The 15,527-nt window shown below is 35.4% G+C and overlaps 1 protein-coding gene across 9 annotated transcripts in view; it reads left to right on the forward strand.

Moving 5' to 3' along the window:
* CDH18 (cadherin 18) overlaps positions 1 to 15,527 on the forward strand; it is a 1,025,306-nt gene that overhangs the window by 805,380 nt on the left and 204,399 nt on the right. For 8 of the 9 annotated variants that reach the window (XM_038535420.1, XM_038535419.1, XM_038535425.1 and 5 more), the window contains one exon: positions 5,886 to 6,005. In XM_038535420.1, the coding sequence (XP_038391348.1) occupies positions 5,886 to 6,005 (120 nt within the window). The remainder of the gene's footprint in view (positions 1 to 5,885; positions 6,006 to 15,527) is intronic. The other variant, XM_038535426.1, reaches the window with a different exon arrangement.

Here is a 15,527-nt window from a genome sequence, read left to right on the forward strand (position 1 = left end):
AGCAGCTGGAAGGTACTAATCCCTAGCATGGGAAAAGCTAAGTGTTTGCCACAGGAAATATTTAACATGAAAATATTGTGCGCACTCTAACCAATGAAACTTTAAAAGTCAATATTTCTGTGGTTGTTTTTCATGTGAAATTGTAAAAATTAAGGGAACTTCTAAAGCACTTTGAATGTTTTCTTTAATTAGAAACCAGTTACATAGGGGCTACTGGTTTAATATCTATTGACCAAATGTATATAATAATATCCAGAAAAAATAGGTTCAATATTCTATTTAATATTTATAGGTTAAATATTAATAGATTTAATATTCTAGTAGAATAATGGACTTTTGGGCATTACTACATATATTTTTCCTTGGGAATCCAGCATTATAAAGAATAATAATTTTCTTTTTTTTTTACTTTGTATACAATTAGGGTACATAGCATGAATAAAGGAAGTGAACTAATACCTTATTAGAATAGATACATACTGATTTTTTTTCTCTTAAACTGTTAACCAGGAATAAAAATCCTTCTTTCACATAACTAATATATCTTATTAATTTACTTAAAAATGCCAACAAGTGTATCACTAGTGGTACCAAGTATATCACTAGTAGTACCTAAAAAAAATCAAATATCATTAATTCTACCGAGTTTAGTTTTATCGACTTGTGAGATTAACTTTTCATTTTATCTCATTTATGATATAGCTGGCATCAAGTAGCAAAGGAATTATCTATCATTTTATTGTGACTTGTAACTTTAGACTCTTGTCTAGATTCAGTTAAAGAACACCTGTAAATTCTGAGAATAAATGTAATTTCTTTCCACGGCGACTGTAACACATTTTATTAGTTTGCTAAGGCTCTGGACTAAAGTACCGCAAGCCAAGTAGCTTAAACAACAAAACTGTCCTCCCCCTGTCCCCAAAGCTTGAAGTCTGAGGTCAAAAGTGTCAGTAGGATCATGTTCCCTCCTAAAGTACTGGAAGGAGGTCTGTCCCAAGCCTCTCCTTCAGCTTCTAGAGGTTCCTTGGCAATTTTTGACTTTTCTTGGCTTGTAGATGAATCACCCCAATCTCTGTCTTCATCTTCACATAAAGTATTCTGAGTGTGTTTCCAAATTTCCCACCTTCATAAGGACACCAGTCATATTAGATTAGGGACCCACACTACCCTAGTTTGACCTGATCCTAATTAATTACATCTACAACGACCCGATTTCCAAATAAGATCTCCTTCACGACCCAGAATCTAGAACTTCAACACATGAACTTTGAGGGGAAGTAATTCAACCCAAAACACACGCCCTCAAGAGTTCTGTCTTTTTGAGTATCTATTTTTAATAAAAAAAAATGTTTTTTTTTAATTAAAAAAATATTTTATTTACTTATTCATGAGAGACACAGAGATAGAGAGGCAGAGACACAGGCAGAGGGAGAAGGAAGCTCCATGCAGGGAGCCCAATGGGGGACTCGATCCCAGGGCCCCGGGGTCACGCCTTGAGCCAAAGGCAGATGCTCAACCCCTGAGCCACCTAGGCATTCCAGACTGTTTTCTTTTCTTTTTTTTCCCTAGTGTAAAAGAACTTCTAACAGCATTAATGCTTCCTAAAACGTTTCCATCGAGGCTTCAAGTTAACTTAAGATATGTATAGTTTTTTTCTTTTGGCCTGACCCCCCCACCTCCCCCATTACCAATTCTCCTTGGAGAGAAATCCTTGAACAGTTGGCCCAAGGACTTATTTTCCTTCCCTGCTGTTTATTTGTACCCTTGCTGTGTTCAGGGGCAGGCTGACCTTCATCTGGGCTGGGCAGTACGGAGAGGTGCGTGCCCCTCAGCCAGCAATCTGTGTGCTCCAAGTGGTGGCCTGTTACCTTCAGATGCCACCAAGATAGAGGTAATTTGCTCTACTTTACTTCACGCAAACAAGTGGAATGGGCCAGGACCTGTGAGGCCTGCTATATAGAGACGTGTAGCTGTTAGGGACCAGACACTTTGACCAGGGGAAAGAGTTAGTTAACGTATTTTCTTAATCTCCCCTGGATCCCCTCTCTGCTCACTCTGCGCTACTTTAAGCCATCATTCAGTCAACAACACCAGGCTACCTTTTTTTTTTCCTTTTTCCTTTCCTTGTTGTTCTTTTTATTATTATTATTATTATTATTATTATTATTATTATTATTTGAAACAGGCGGTGGCTTTATTTCAGAACAAGACTCCCCAGCCTGCCCCCCACCTCCCGCCCCCATCCTCGTTGTTCTTTATTTCACTTGTCACGCCATTCATGCTTTTCAGCTTTCACTTAAGGCTGGAATTTATAGACACTTTAAGCCAAGCAGAACAAGTGTTTTTTTGTTTGTTTGTTTTTTGTTTTTTGTCATGTGGTGTTCCAGCCTATTACCACAAATGAGGTGTGTTTTTGCACTTTGTCCTTCTCAGCTGTCTCTATGGAATGCTTGCTTGGAGATTGTTTTTAAGACATTGAAAGCTTTTTAAACCTAAATAATGATCGCAAAGTCCAGAGACAGTTTTAAAATCGGAGGATTTTATAAGTGTGACTTCTTCAAAAATGACCATTATTTTATTTTTTATATCTCATTTAAGTTCAATTAATTAGCATATAGTGTATGGTGAGTTTCACATGTACAGTTGCTATTCAACAGTTGTTTATAACACCCAGTGATCGTACAAGGTGACCATTATTTTAATGCTTTCTACCTGTACTAGTCTCTCTTTTCTGAATCTCAGTAATCCCTGTATGCCCCGTATGATCAGCATTTTTCCTTTCAGATTAAGGATTTGACTGATATGATTTTATAACACTGTAGCCACAATATGGGCTTTTTACATTTACTTGTCTGGGCACCTACTACCTATTTAATCTTTTTTTTTTTTTTTTCAATGTGGTATCAACAAAAATTCCACCTAAACCAACTTTATTTGTAGATATCAACCGACTGATATTCTCTGAACAGGCTGAAGAGATGAATATGAGGTTTGGAACAAGTGTTGTGACATCACAGAAAGTCTTCGATTGTTTTATAAACACAATAACAATTTCTTCTCCTTCTTCTCCTTTCTTCTTCTTCTTCTTCTTCTTCTTCTTCTTCTTCTTCTTCTTCTTCTTCTTCTTTCTTCCTTCTTCCTTCTTCCTTCTTCTTCTTTCTTCCTTCTTCCTTCTTCCTTCTTCTTCTTCTTCTTTCTTCTTCTTCTTCTTCTTCTTCTTCTTCTTCTTCTTCCTTCTTCCTTCTTCCTTCTTCTTCTTCAACCTAGGAGTGAAAGAGGTAGTGTACACTGACTCTACAAAGTTCAATCAAGTCAGAAAGTGTAGTGCTGTAATAAGAAAAATCATGGTACACACGCAAGCCTAAATAAAGCTAAGAATGGAATTTCACTGAGGCAAGAAAACATTTCTGTTTTTCATTTAGACTTTTGATTTTGAGATCATGACATGCAGTCATGAGAAATGCTGTGGAGCCATTCTTTGTATCCTTACTCCATTTTTCTCAATGGTACCATCTTACAAAATTACCATCTTATAAAACTTAAAAAAATCATAGTCGAGTAATCAATGTTATTTAATCTACCAATCTTATTTAGAATTCTCTGCTTTTATTTATGCATGTGAGTGCTAAGTTCTCCATAATTTGTCTCCCGTGCATGTTTGTGTATCCAACACCATAATCGAAATACTGAACATCATGAGGACCCCTCAGGTTCCCTTTTATAACCAATCACCCCCAACCTGCATCTCTGCTCCCTTCATCTGGTAACTACAAATCTGTTATCCATTTCTAAAATTTCATCATCTCCAGAATATTAAATAAATGGAATCACACCTTTTGGGACTGGCTTTTAAAAAACTATTCTATTCATCTGATGGTGAGAGTGCACGCATGCACACAAGCAGAGGCGCAGCAGGTAGAAGGAGAGGGTACAGGGGCTGGATCCTCAGCTTAACCAACTGAGCCACGTAGACATCCCTGGGACTGGGTTTCTTGCACTGGGCATAATTTCCTGAAGATTCATCCAACAGGCTGTTTATTTTTATTGCTGAGTAGTATTCCATACTATCAATGTACCCCAGTTTGTTTAACCGTTTTCCCGGGAAAATACATCTGGGTTGTTTCCAGTTTGTGGCGACTACAAATAATGTTGCTGTGAAAATCTATGAATATTGCAAGCATGGTTTTATGGACGTATGTTTGCATCACTTTTGCATAAATGCCCAAGACAACAATTTGTTGGGTTGTATGGTGAACGTGAACGCAAGGTACAAGTGACCTAGTTTCTTAGTGTTCTTGCAGGCATTTGCTGTCATCATTTTGTTTTATTATTCATTATTAGAGATTTATTTTAGACATCACACAGCCCTCCTCTCCTGAGTATGCATAATCACTAATCATATCTCTGCTTACAATTTTAACGTAAAAATACTAGAGGCCAGAATCATAACCTATCATTACAAGTCCATATACATTAATAATCTGCTAGTAAGGATTGTCAAGTGAACATGGTATACTAATTCTGTTAAGTTTTCTTGAATCCCTTGAAGAAAAGAATAAGCTTTGCTTAAAGTTCCATTTGCATTTCAACACACAGAAGTAGAATCATTGTAGTTAAGCAGTTACTAGACCCTTATAAGTGTATCATACCTAAATAATTGAAGTAATTATTAAAACTAACGATTGGAAATTGTCTGGGCTTCCATAGTCAAGTATGAGCATGAATGCTGAATTTCATACAGACTTACTTGATTGTGGAAATAGTTTTGTTTGCTACATAACCTGAATTAGTCGGTGGAATTTTTGTAGTTAGGCAAAATAAAATATCAAGTAAGCACTATTAGATGACTCATTAAGTGCATTTCATGAATGAATGAGAGCTCTTAACCTACTGATTTTACCGTGGAGTTCTATAGCCCTTAATAGAAGGTTATATTGTTATACCTGGATGAGTTTTCATTTGGGAATAACCGAAATATGATATAAATGCATCTAATTATGCAAATAGTATTTGAAGGATATAAACGTAAAAGAAATCAGCATAACACATCCTCTAATTTTATCTCAAAATGCACTATTTTAAAGTTTATCAATTCCTTTAAAGTATACCTTAATTTTCCAAAATCTGGTGCAAGAGGCACATTCTGATGCCCATTGTAGAAAGATGATTATGTCGGTACTGTGTAGAAGAACCTGAAGAAATAAGAACTAAGCCCTGGAAACCAGTGAGGAGACTCATTGACAGTCCATGTAAGAAATTTAAAAAGGGCATACATGATGGAAAAGGGTTTGAATGTGCTCTTTTGAGGCCACTGATAATTTAATGTCAACCCTCCTACATTCCCACCTAATCACAAACCATCCCACCTTTTCTTTTTCTTTTCTGAATAATTATGTAACATGCAAGGTCTGTTCTCGTCCTACCTTTAACTTTACCACACAGTTAAACACCAGTTTGATTCTTGATCATCAATCCAACCTAACCCTGATTATGTGTCAAAAGAGGCCTATTGCAATGTCATTGGCACGTAATATATATATAATATATAATAATAATATATAATATATTGTTATATATAATTATATTATATTAATATAATATATATAGTTTATTATTATTTATAATAATATATAATAATATGTATATTATATATATATATATATATATATTTGAGACCAAATATTCTCTTTTGGCCTCTCATCTGGTACAGTTGTTGGCAGGGGGGAAAAAGCAAGGGCTATGTTTGACAGATAAGTCCAAGAATTAAATTTAGGAGGACACATCTATCATTGCATTCCATAGGAATGTCGACATAACCTTTTAGTGTGTACAAGTCATGTGCTAAATGTTACCACACACTAAAATTTGTTTTCCTGAATGCACAGGTACCTCTGTTCTACAGGTGACAGCTACTGATGCGGATGATCCTACCTATGGAAACAGTGCCCGGGTGGTTTACAGTATTCTCCAGGGACAACCCTACTTCTCCGTAGATCCTAAAACAGGTGAGTGCATTTTTGTATAATTTGTGTGCATGTGTGCTAGAATAAAAGAAAGCAATATGTTTATTTCTGTGTCTTCTCCTACATCAGACAGTGCTTTAGCACAATTTAAAATGTCCTCGCTTTTTCTAAAATGGTGTGGTTGAATAAATGAAGAGAAATTCACTGTTTTCCTTAATATTTTTTCTTAATATTTTTTGATTATCCATCACTTACTCCAGTAAAAATTTCTTATCTTTGCACAATCCTGTAGCAATTACTTTCTGCTTAAGACGAATATGGAGTATTACATCAAATGAAATTTTCTAGTGTATTATTTGTTGTGTTTACACCTTAGGTTTAATTCTTTGCCAAAGATGGTGAATAATTTATTGAGAGTTTCCCTATTTTATTTGAATTTGATTGTCACATAAGTTGTTATATATTATGTTGGGGGAATTGTTATGTTGAACTGAGATTTTTTCCTAATGAGAAAATTCTTCAGTCTTTAAATATCGTGTTAGGTAGGAGAAATTAACTGAGAGTAAGGAAAAACCATAAAAACTATTTTTAGGAAAAAATAAGAATTCTCTCTTTCTTCTCTTTTTTTTTCCTGTCCAAAACAATCGTATCATATGACGTGATACCAAAGAGGGAATGGAAGATACTCAATACTGCATTATATAATAATAATTAATTATTATTATTAATCAGCAGCATAATCTAAAAACCACATAAAGCTCATGGTCCCACTGAAAAATAATTTGTTATTAAAAATTGAACATATGCCAATTATGAATGTAGCCAAATGTTCAGGAAAAATGAGTTTCAAGCTTTACTAATAATTTCAAAGATCCAGGACATTCCAGAGGTTTAGGTCCTTTCTAGTTACATTAGATTCATTCTGAATCAGATTAACATGTGAGAATGCCAAGTAATGGGCACAGACATAACACAGAAGAAAGCCACCTTTGGTTGTGAATATCCCCTACTCTCCCATGAGTCTATCGATTCCAGGATGGTTTACCATTAGGTTAGATGAGGTGCCACCAACTGAGGAGATGCTAGCATGCTCTCCGTTGCCAAGGCCATGTGACAACTAGGAGTATTGTCATTATCATGTTTTCAAGAGGAACCCGCCAGGTAAATGTGTCTTCTTCGCTCCCCAGGTGTGGTCCAAACATGAGTACACTCATGAACAGATGCCAGGCATACCGTTTAACTCCTTAACTATCATAATTTATGAAGAAAATAAGGAATTAGAGTGAGTTCAGAAAATCTTTTTATTAATAAATACAGTTGACATATAAACTGCATACATTTAAGGTATACAGTATATTTGATACATTTTTATATTATAATATACATATTGCTATCCAGCCATAAAAACATCTTAAGACAAATGGAAATTATTATTTAATATTGGTGTTGCTCATTTTGTTCTATTTTCCCCAAAACCATGCTGATTTTATATATGAAATATATGCCTTTCTCATTTTCAATGTCCATCTTCTAGACACCTGGATGGCTCAGTTGGTTAGGTGTCTGACTCTTTTTTTTTTTTTTTTGTCTGACTCTTTTTTTAAGATTTTATTTATTTATTCATGAGAGACACAGAGAGAGAGGCAGAGACACAGGCAGAAGGAGAAGCAGGCTCCTTGCAGGGAGCCCGACATGGGACTCGATCCCAGGACCCTGGGATCATGACCTGAGCCGAAGGCAGATGCTCAACCACTGAGCCACCCAGGTGCCCCTCCGCCCACCAATTTAAAAGCTTCTTTTTTGTTGTTTAAGATTTTATTAATTGCCTGACTCTTGATCTTGGCTCAGGTCATGATTCTCTCAGGGATGTGACATCAAGTCCCACAATAGGCTCCACACTGAGAGTAGAGTCTGCATAAGAGTCTCCCTCTCCCTCTGCCCCTCTATCCTGCTTGCATGCTCTCTCTCATTCTCTCAAAAATTAATTAATTAATTAATTGATTAAAAATGAATACGCATCTTCTTAGAGGAAGGGAATAAGGATACTGTGTTTCAGTTACCTCCCCACACAGACATTCATGCACAAATATGCAAAAGCACACATGGCTTCAGTCTCTTTACTTCCTATGCATAACCAAATACTGGTAAATATTATAGTTCTTAATAGAATATTGATTATATATAGAAATCATATACAGATTTTTTAAAATCTCCATATACTGAATTTGTTTAAAAAGTACCAATTCTTTGTGTGTGTGTGTGTGAGTGTGTCTGAGCGTCTGTGACTGTTTACACATGTTTGTTTGAGGACATGCATGCATTTGCATTTGTGTGCATGGGTACTCTGGATGGATAAAGCACACCACTGAGGACAAGATTTGACTAGTGTTGGACTCTGCTGTTGGGCTTTAGTGAAGAAGGTATATCAATAACAATTTTAAAAAAAATTGCATTTGGTTATATATACTTATCATAGGTTAAGTGTGTCATTAAATAAATAAAATTATCTAAAACATAAATATTTTATATATTCAAATACTGCTCTATGAAATTGCCATTACATTCCTTTGCTCCTTTAAGCAAGATGATTTACTAAAGCAAGTACCTCCATTTTCATATGTTTTAATTTCAATATTATGTTGACTGAAGCATCATAAGAACCTACGGATATGTATCCTAACATAAAGATTCTTTTAATATGCCAGTCTCTGAGATAGATGTTTGTAGAAAGTGCTAAGATGGATTATAAAACAAAATGTTCATCATTCTCTTTAGATAATACATATTTGGTAATTTATACTTGAAAGATATTACTGTGCAATTCAACATCCTCAAAACTAAGGAATTTAGTGGAAATTGTTCTCTTTTTTTAAGATTTTATTTATTTATTCATGAGAGACAGAGAGAGGGGCAGAGACACAGGCAGAGGGAGGAGCAGACTCCCTGTGGGGAGCCGGATCAGGACTCGATCCCGGGACCCCAGGATCACAACCAGAGCCAAAGGCAGGTGCTCCATCACTGAGCCACCCAGGGGTCCCTAGTGGAAATTGTTCTTAAAATGACTGGAACAAAATAAAAATGTACTGAAAACTACAGGATCTGTTGTTATGGGTAAGGTGTGATATAAGAAGTGTAGGGATAATAGTTGTTTAGAATAGTACATTTGCATAGTCTCATTTTTATTATTTTGCCCTCTGATTTGGCATGACTATTTCAGCATGTCTCTGGTTGCTTTCACTGAAGACAAATTATACTAAAGGAACTTTTGTGCCCAAATAGAGCTGTGAGGGCTTATGGTTAAAATCGGGACTTTAGGTTGCCTTGTTTCTATCATGTTAAGAGATACATTTGGTCCTCGCCACAGCTGTCCAGTGAGTTGCCCATGAGGCCTTGCTGCCTATTATACAAGCCATTCATGAATTGCTGTATCCAGAGAAATGGATTATGTTGCTCTTGAGTTGCTATACTATTCCTAACTGGCTTCATAGGGTCTGCATTGTTTTACACGGAAAACTTGTTAATCAGCATCATGAAATCTCATGAGAAATTTATTGTTTTAAATAAGTTTGATTGCGTTGACAATGTCATGATGTTTGCTTATTGTATAACAGAAGAGGAGCGCCTTTAAAGTCATATTTTAACATTATGCTTTAAAAGATGCGGAAAACTGGAAAAGAATAAACTAGAGGAGGTGACAATGACATATAAAAGACATAATATTTCTGGCCAGATTCATATAGAAGAACATGTTAATGTAGGCTTAATGAGTATAATTCTAGTTGAAGATATGGATTTTAATTAGGCAAGGACAGACTTCCAGAGTCAGTAAATGCAGTCAGCATTTTCACGTTCATGAAAACAATTAGCCCTCAGCAAGGCAGGTGGAGGAAGGCCGGTGAGTGAGAAAGCCACATGAAATGGTCAGACAACCAACGTCAAGAAATCCTGGGCTGATCTTAATCCAGTTAATGTAGTGGCAACTGCATTAAAGATAAATCAATAAATTCAGGGTTTCTATTTTTTTTTTTTTAGAACCTATGAAATTTATATCGGGTGGTGATGGCAAAAGCAGAATGATTGAGGTGGTTTTTAAAAAAAGGAGCCACTTCCCTTAACTTAATTCAATGACAAAGCTAGCAATCCAGCATCTGTCTTTCCAGGGTCTTTGGAACAGAGGTCGGGGTTACACAAGAGGTGGGTGTGCAGTTTTTAACTGAGAATGAAAACCTCTTAATGCCCATGGCATTTATAGCCATTTGATGATTCTCTCTGTTTTTTTCATAGTCAATAATCTATTAATTACTTCCTATTATTGCAGCCAGTGCCTGTATATCTGTCGCCTGTTTCACACAAATTGCTGAAAATGACGATGGTCAGTTCAGAACACCTGAAAACCTGGATTAAAACCTGAGGTTGGGGAAAACTGAGGGTTAGGCTGGTTTACAGAGTCCCAGATCAGCTTTATGTACAAATGTTTGTAACGCCAGCAGTGGGGAACTTGACCATATGATATGAAATATATAAATCAGCAGTAGTCAATGATGGCATCTCTGTATCTGAGTAAGTGGTACTCGTGGCGAGTTGTTATCACTCCTCCTAAAGATAAAGACTATTGGAAGAGTTATCTAGTTTGTATTTTAACTTGGGTCATTTTTCATGTGCGCTTCATATATTTTTATGCATTAAGTAATGACTATTTTTTTTTAAAGTAATGACTAAAAGAAAAATATAGCCACTGAAAACATTTTGGTTGGTAGATTCTACATTTAATTTTCAGGTACATGAAAAAGTAAGTCTAGATAAAGCTACCTTTTATTTTTATTTTTTAATATTTTTTAAATATTTTTATTTATTCATGAGAGACACAGAGAGAGAGAGGCAGAGACACAAGCAGAGGGAGAAGCAGGCTTCATGCAGGGAGCCCGACGTTGGACTCGATCCCGGGTCTCCAGGATCACACCCTGGGCTGCAGGCAGGGCTAAGCCACTGAACCACTGGGGCTGCCCAAGGCTACCTTTTAAATATATATATGAAATGCAAACTAGATATTGTTTTTCTAATTTTTTTCAATACTTCTAGTGCATTTTAGCTCTCTAATTGCTTCTGCTACATGTTGCTACAAAAGCAACATGGGTTGCTTTGGGTTTCAAATCTTTTATCAGTGAAACACTTCTTCACTAATAGCAGCCATTCCACGGGTGACAAAACACTTGATATCAAATAAAATCTACTGCATCTAGTGATGCCTGTGGGTTCTAAAGTCACACATGTTGTTAGTTGTTTTATAAGACATTATTGTAAACAAAGAAATTGTTTACTTGGCCTTCCAATGAAAAGATTAATGTAATTAGTTATGTTATAGTTGAATTACTAGAGGGTAGTGCAGTAATTCATATTTATTACTTTTCCAAAATACTAAATCATTTATTCCAAAATGATTTAAGATACTTCATGATCAAATCCTAGGATGATAATTAATATCAGTAAATTGATCAAGTCACTTAAATTCTGTTTACTTGTATATAAATTTAGAATAACAACTAAATCCAATGAGAAAGTTAATGCAAGGCTCTTAGTCCGGTCCTTGGAAAGATATAGATAGGTAGTAAAGTTCTCCTGTTCACCCCCTCTTGCCTTTAGGATTAAGAAAAATGTCCAAAATTGCAGTGGTGTGCAATGACAAGAGTTTGAAATAGTCTTACCTGAAATAGGAAAAAAATTAGTTCTGTTTGAAAGGATTTTTAGTCCACAAAACTATTCAAAAGTGTGAGTTCCACATATTAACCTGTATATAACTAAATTACATTTCTTTTCAGGCATTCATTCATTTATTTTTTTTATTCTCCTTTTCAAGCATTTAAAGAAAGCTTTATCAATATTTTTATTAAGAGAAATATACTTGTAGAAAATTTCAAATGACAATTTAAAAGGAAGTAAATTTACCATTAATTTATCTTCAGAATTCACTGTCTCAACTCAAAATAGCGTCTCTAGATAAGATAAAGTGGCATGTTGTACATGAAACAATTGTCATTAATGCACAGGTCTTGACCAACAATAGCTCTGATTCTTGAAAAAGACCTTTCCTTAACATTTTGTAGCAGAAAGCAGTCAGATATAAAAATGCAGTCAGTAGAAGGCCTAAGTGAGTTTCTTAAGATGCGATTGAAAACAAGGTTTTCAACATTCTCTGTCCACTGTACATGATGTAATTAAATTAACCAACAACTTTATTTCTACTTAGCCTCTTCCAATTTTATTTTATTTCAACAGTAAACAAAAAAATTATTTGTGGAAGATCACTATGTTTGGATAAAAGATGTAAAGTATATCTTTTTCAATTTCAATATTAATTTGTGTAATTCCAATGAAAATCTGCTTGAAAATAATTTTATTTCCCCAAAGCAGTATTTCATGTTTATTAATAGATAAGCAGTTAAAATATAGAATGTATGGTCCACAAAATCTGCATGAGGACAAAAAGTCCATAATAGGAGACACTTTGTCATTTTTTTCTTACCCAGAGCCCACTCTAATTGATATAACCACACTAATAATTACACAGATACATTTTTAAATAATTTCCTATAATTAACTGCATAATAGACAAAAATAGTTAATTAGCTCACTGGCTAATGAATTTGCTTCTCTTAGAGAAGAAATCATGCATTAATTCAGAACTGTGTCATGTTGCCAAATTACTGAAAGAAACATCTCACTTGATTTTCTTTGTTTTTGTTTTTTTTTTTTTCTCACTTTATTTTCTTTAAGGAAGAATTCTGAATAGTTCCTAAAACGTAGCAGAGTGTATGGGGATCCACACTAGAAGTCCATTCTATATAGCACGAAAATAAAGTCAATGAACTGGAGCCTACTGGTTCTCCACTCAATATCGATTTCTCAGTTTGCTGGGCCTATTAGAACTCGAATTTTACTCATTGTAGCAACATTCTCAGTTACAGAGCTAGACTTCCCAGCTGCCCTGTCACTATGGGGACATAGCTCTAGCCAGGGAAAGAGAAAGACCATCGGAGGGTTTTTGGTCTGTCTGTGTAGGTGCCAAGGCTTCCTCTCGTTGGTTTCCCATCTTGCGGGTTTAAACGTATGCGTAATTATTGCAGGTGCAGCAGCTGTCTTGTAACCATGTGGCAGTGAGCACATAAGGTGAGAGTCACATGCAAAACTTGGTGAGCAAAAATCTAGCAGGGAAGTCACTCTGTCCGAGGAATTTCTTTGTGCAAACACATGCAGCAATGAAACCTGACTTTGGTGAAATGTGCTTTGCGGTTGGGCGGGTCACAGTCACAGCCCAGGGCATCGCCTACACAGGTGTGGGGCGGGCTCACCTAGACTACTTTCATTCCTTTCAACCCCAAATCCAGGATCCTGAGAGAGAGCACAGTGCTTTATACGGCATATAAGTAGCCATTTGACAGGTCTAGGGCCCACGCTACACTAGAAAAGGAGATTCTTCACACTGACTTGACTATCAAAAGATATATTAATCATTGGTATTGGGGGAGATCAGAGAGTGAAACCAAAGATAATTTTCTCTGACATTCCATTGAAAATGTGTATCTGGAAAAATAATTTTAACTGTCATCAAGACGTAGTGAATGTACTGTTGACATTAAGGATGTCAGAGAGCTCTCCTGCTCCACGGCAAGGAGATCATCGTGTCCTATTTACATTAACAGAATTAATAATATCTATCAAACTTAATTGATACAGGTATAATTCTAATAAAAAACAGAGATTAGGGTTCTATATTAGTTACACTATTTGCTACAGCCTAGATAGAGCCATATAATTGAAATACTTTGAATTGGACACTTAAATGAAATTAATGGTATGAAAACTACATTTAACTAAAGTTGTTAAGCAAATGAAGAAAGGAAACCAATTGAATCCATTTTTTCCTCAAATATCAAATTCCTGTAACTATATTAACTATTACGAGAAAGGGAAAAAAGTAATCTCTTTGAACATAAAATAGTAGTGATTGGAATCAATGTTGGTTATTTTTAACATGTTTTATTACTATTTTTTTCCTGGTTAAAAAAAATAGCTTTATTATATGTAATTTCTGAAAGCTTGTTGTTACATTGTAGAAATGCAACAGATTTGTGCCTATTGATTTTCTATCCTGCAACTTTACTGAATTCTTTTATTATCTCTACGTTTTTGGTGGAGTCTTTAGGGTTTCCTATATATAATAGCATTTCATCTGCAAGCAGTGACAGGTTTACTTCTTTCCTTCCAATTTGGATGCCTAATTTTTGCTTTCGTTTCTTTGGCTTTTTGTGTCAGAGTCAAAAAAAAAAAAATCGTTCCCACGATCTATGTCAAGAAACTTGCTGCCTATGTTTTCTCCGAGGAGTTTTATAGCTTCAGGTCTTATGTTCATGTGTTTAATCAATTTTAAGCTAATTTCTGTGTGTGGTATAAGATAGTGGTCCAGTTTCACCTTTGGGATACGGCTGTACAGTTTTCCAGACACCATTTATTGAAGAGACTATCCTCTCCGCACTGTGTATTCTTTGCTTCTTTGTCATATATCAATTGATGACGTATGTAAGAGTCTACGTGTGGGCTTCTTCCTCTGTTCCATTGGTCCATGTTGATTTTATGCCAGTACCATAGTGTTTGGATTACTGTAGCTTTCTAGTGTAATGTAAAATCAGGGCACATGATACATCCAGCTGTGTTATTTTTTCTCAAGATTACTTTGGCTTTTGGGGGTCTTTTGTGGTTCTATACAAATTTAGAATTGTCTGTTCTATTTCTGTGAAAATTTCCATTGGAATCTTGATAGAGATTGTATTAAATCCAGAGATTGCTTTACATGCTATGGACATTTTAACATACTGGTTTTTTAAGCCACATGCATGGAATGTATTTCCATTTACTTATGTCTTCTTCGATTTCTTCTACTGAAGTCTTATAATTTTTAGTGTATAGATCTTTCACTTTCTCAGTTAAATTTATACCTAAGTATTTTATACTTTTTATGCAATTATAACAGATCATTTTCTTAATTTTTCTTTCTTATTGCTTGTTGTTATGGTAAAGAAATACAACAGGTTTTTGCATATTGATTTTCTATCCTGCGATATTACTGAATTTTTTTTATTAATCTCAACAAGTTTTGGTGGAGTCCTTAGGGTTTCCTATATATGATAGCATTTCATCCGCAAATCATGATAGTTTTACTTCTTTCTCTCCAATTTGAAAGCTAAAATATTTTTGTTGCATAATTGCCCTGGTTAGGATTTCTTATACTATGTTGAATAAAAGTGGTGAGAGTGGGCAACCCTGATTTATTAGAGGGTATTAGTACTAATACCCTTTAGTATTAGAAGAAAAGCTTGTAGCTTTTCCCTGTTGAGGATTGTAGGAGTGCTGACAGCACAGACTTCATCTTTGGCCTTCCATCTTGTTTTCCCATCTGGTGCATCGATGGTGCCATGTCAGATAACCAACAGAGGTCACTAGGCTCACAGATGGTGCAGCCTTAGGTAACGACCCTGTGGCCTCACCACCATGGTCATCACTCCATAAGGG

Source organism: Canis lupus, chromosome 4 (genome assembly GCF_011100685.1).
Source record: "Canis lupus familiaris isolate Mischka breed German Shepherd chromosome 4, alternate assembly UU_Cfam_GSD_1.0, whole genome shotgun sequence".
Lineage (NCBI taxonomy): Eukaryota > Metazoa > Chordata > Mammalia > Carnivora > Canidae > Canis > Canis lupus.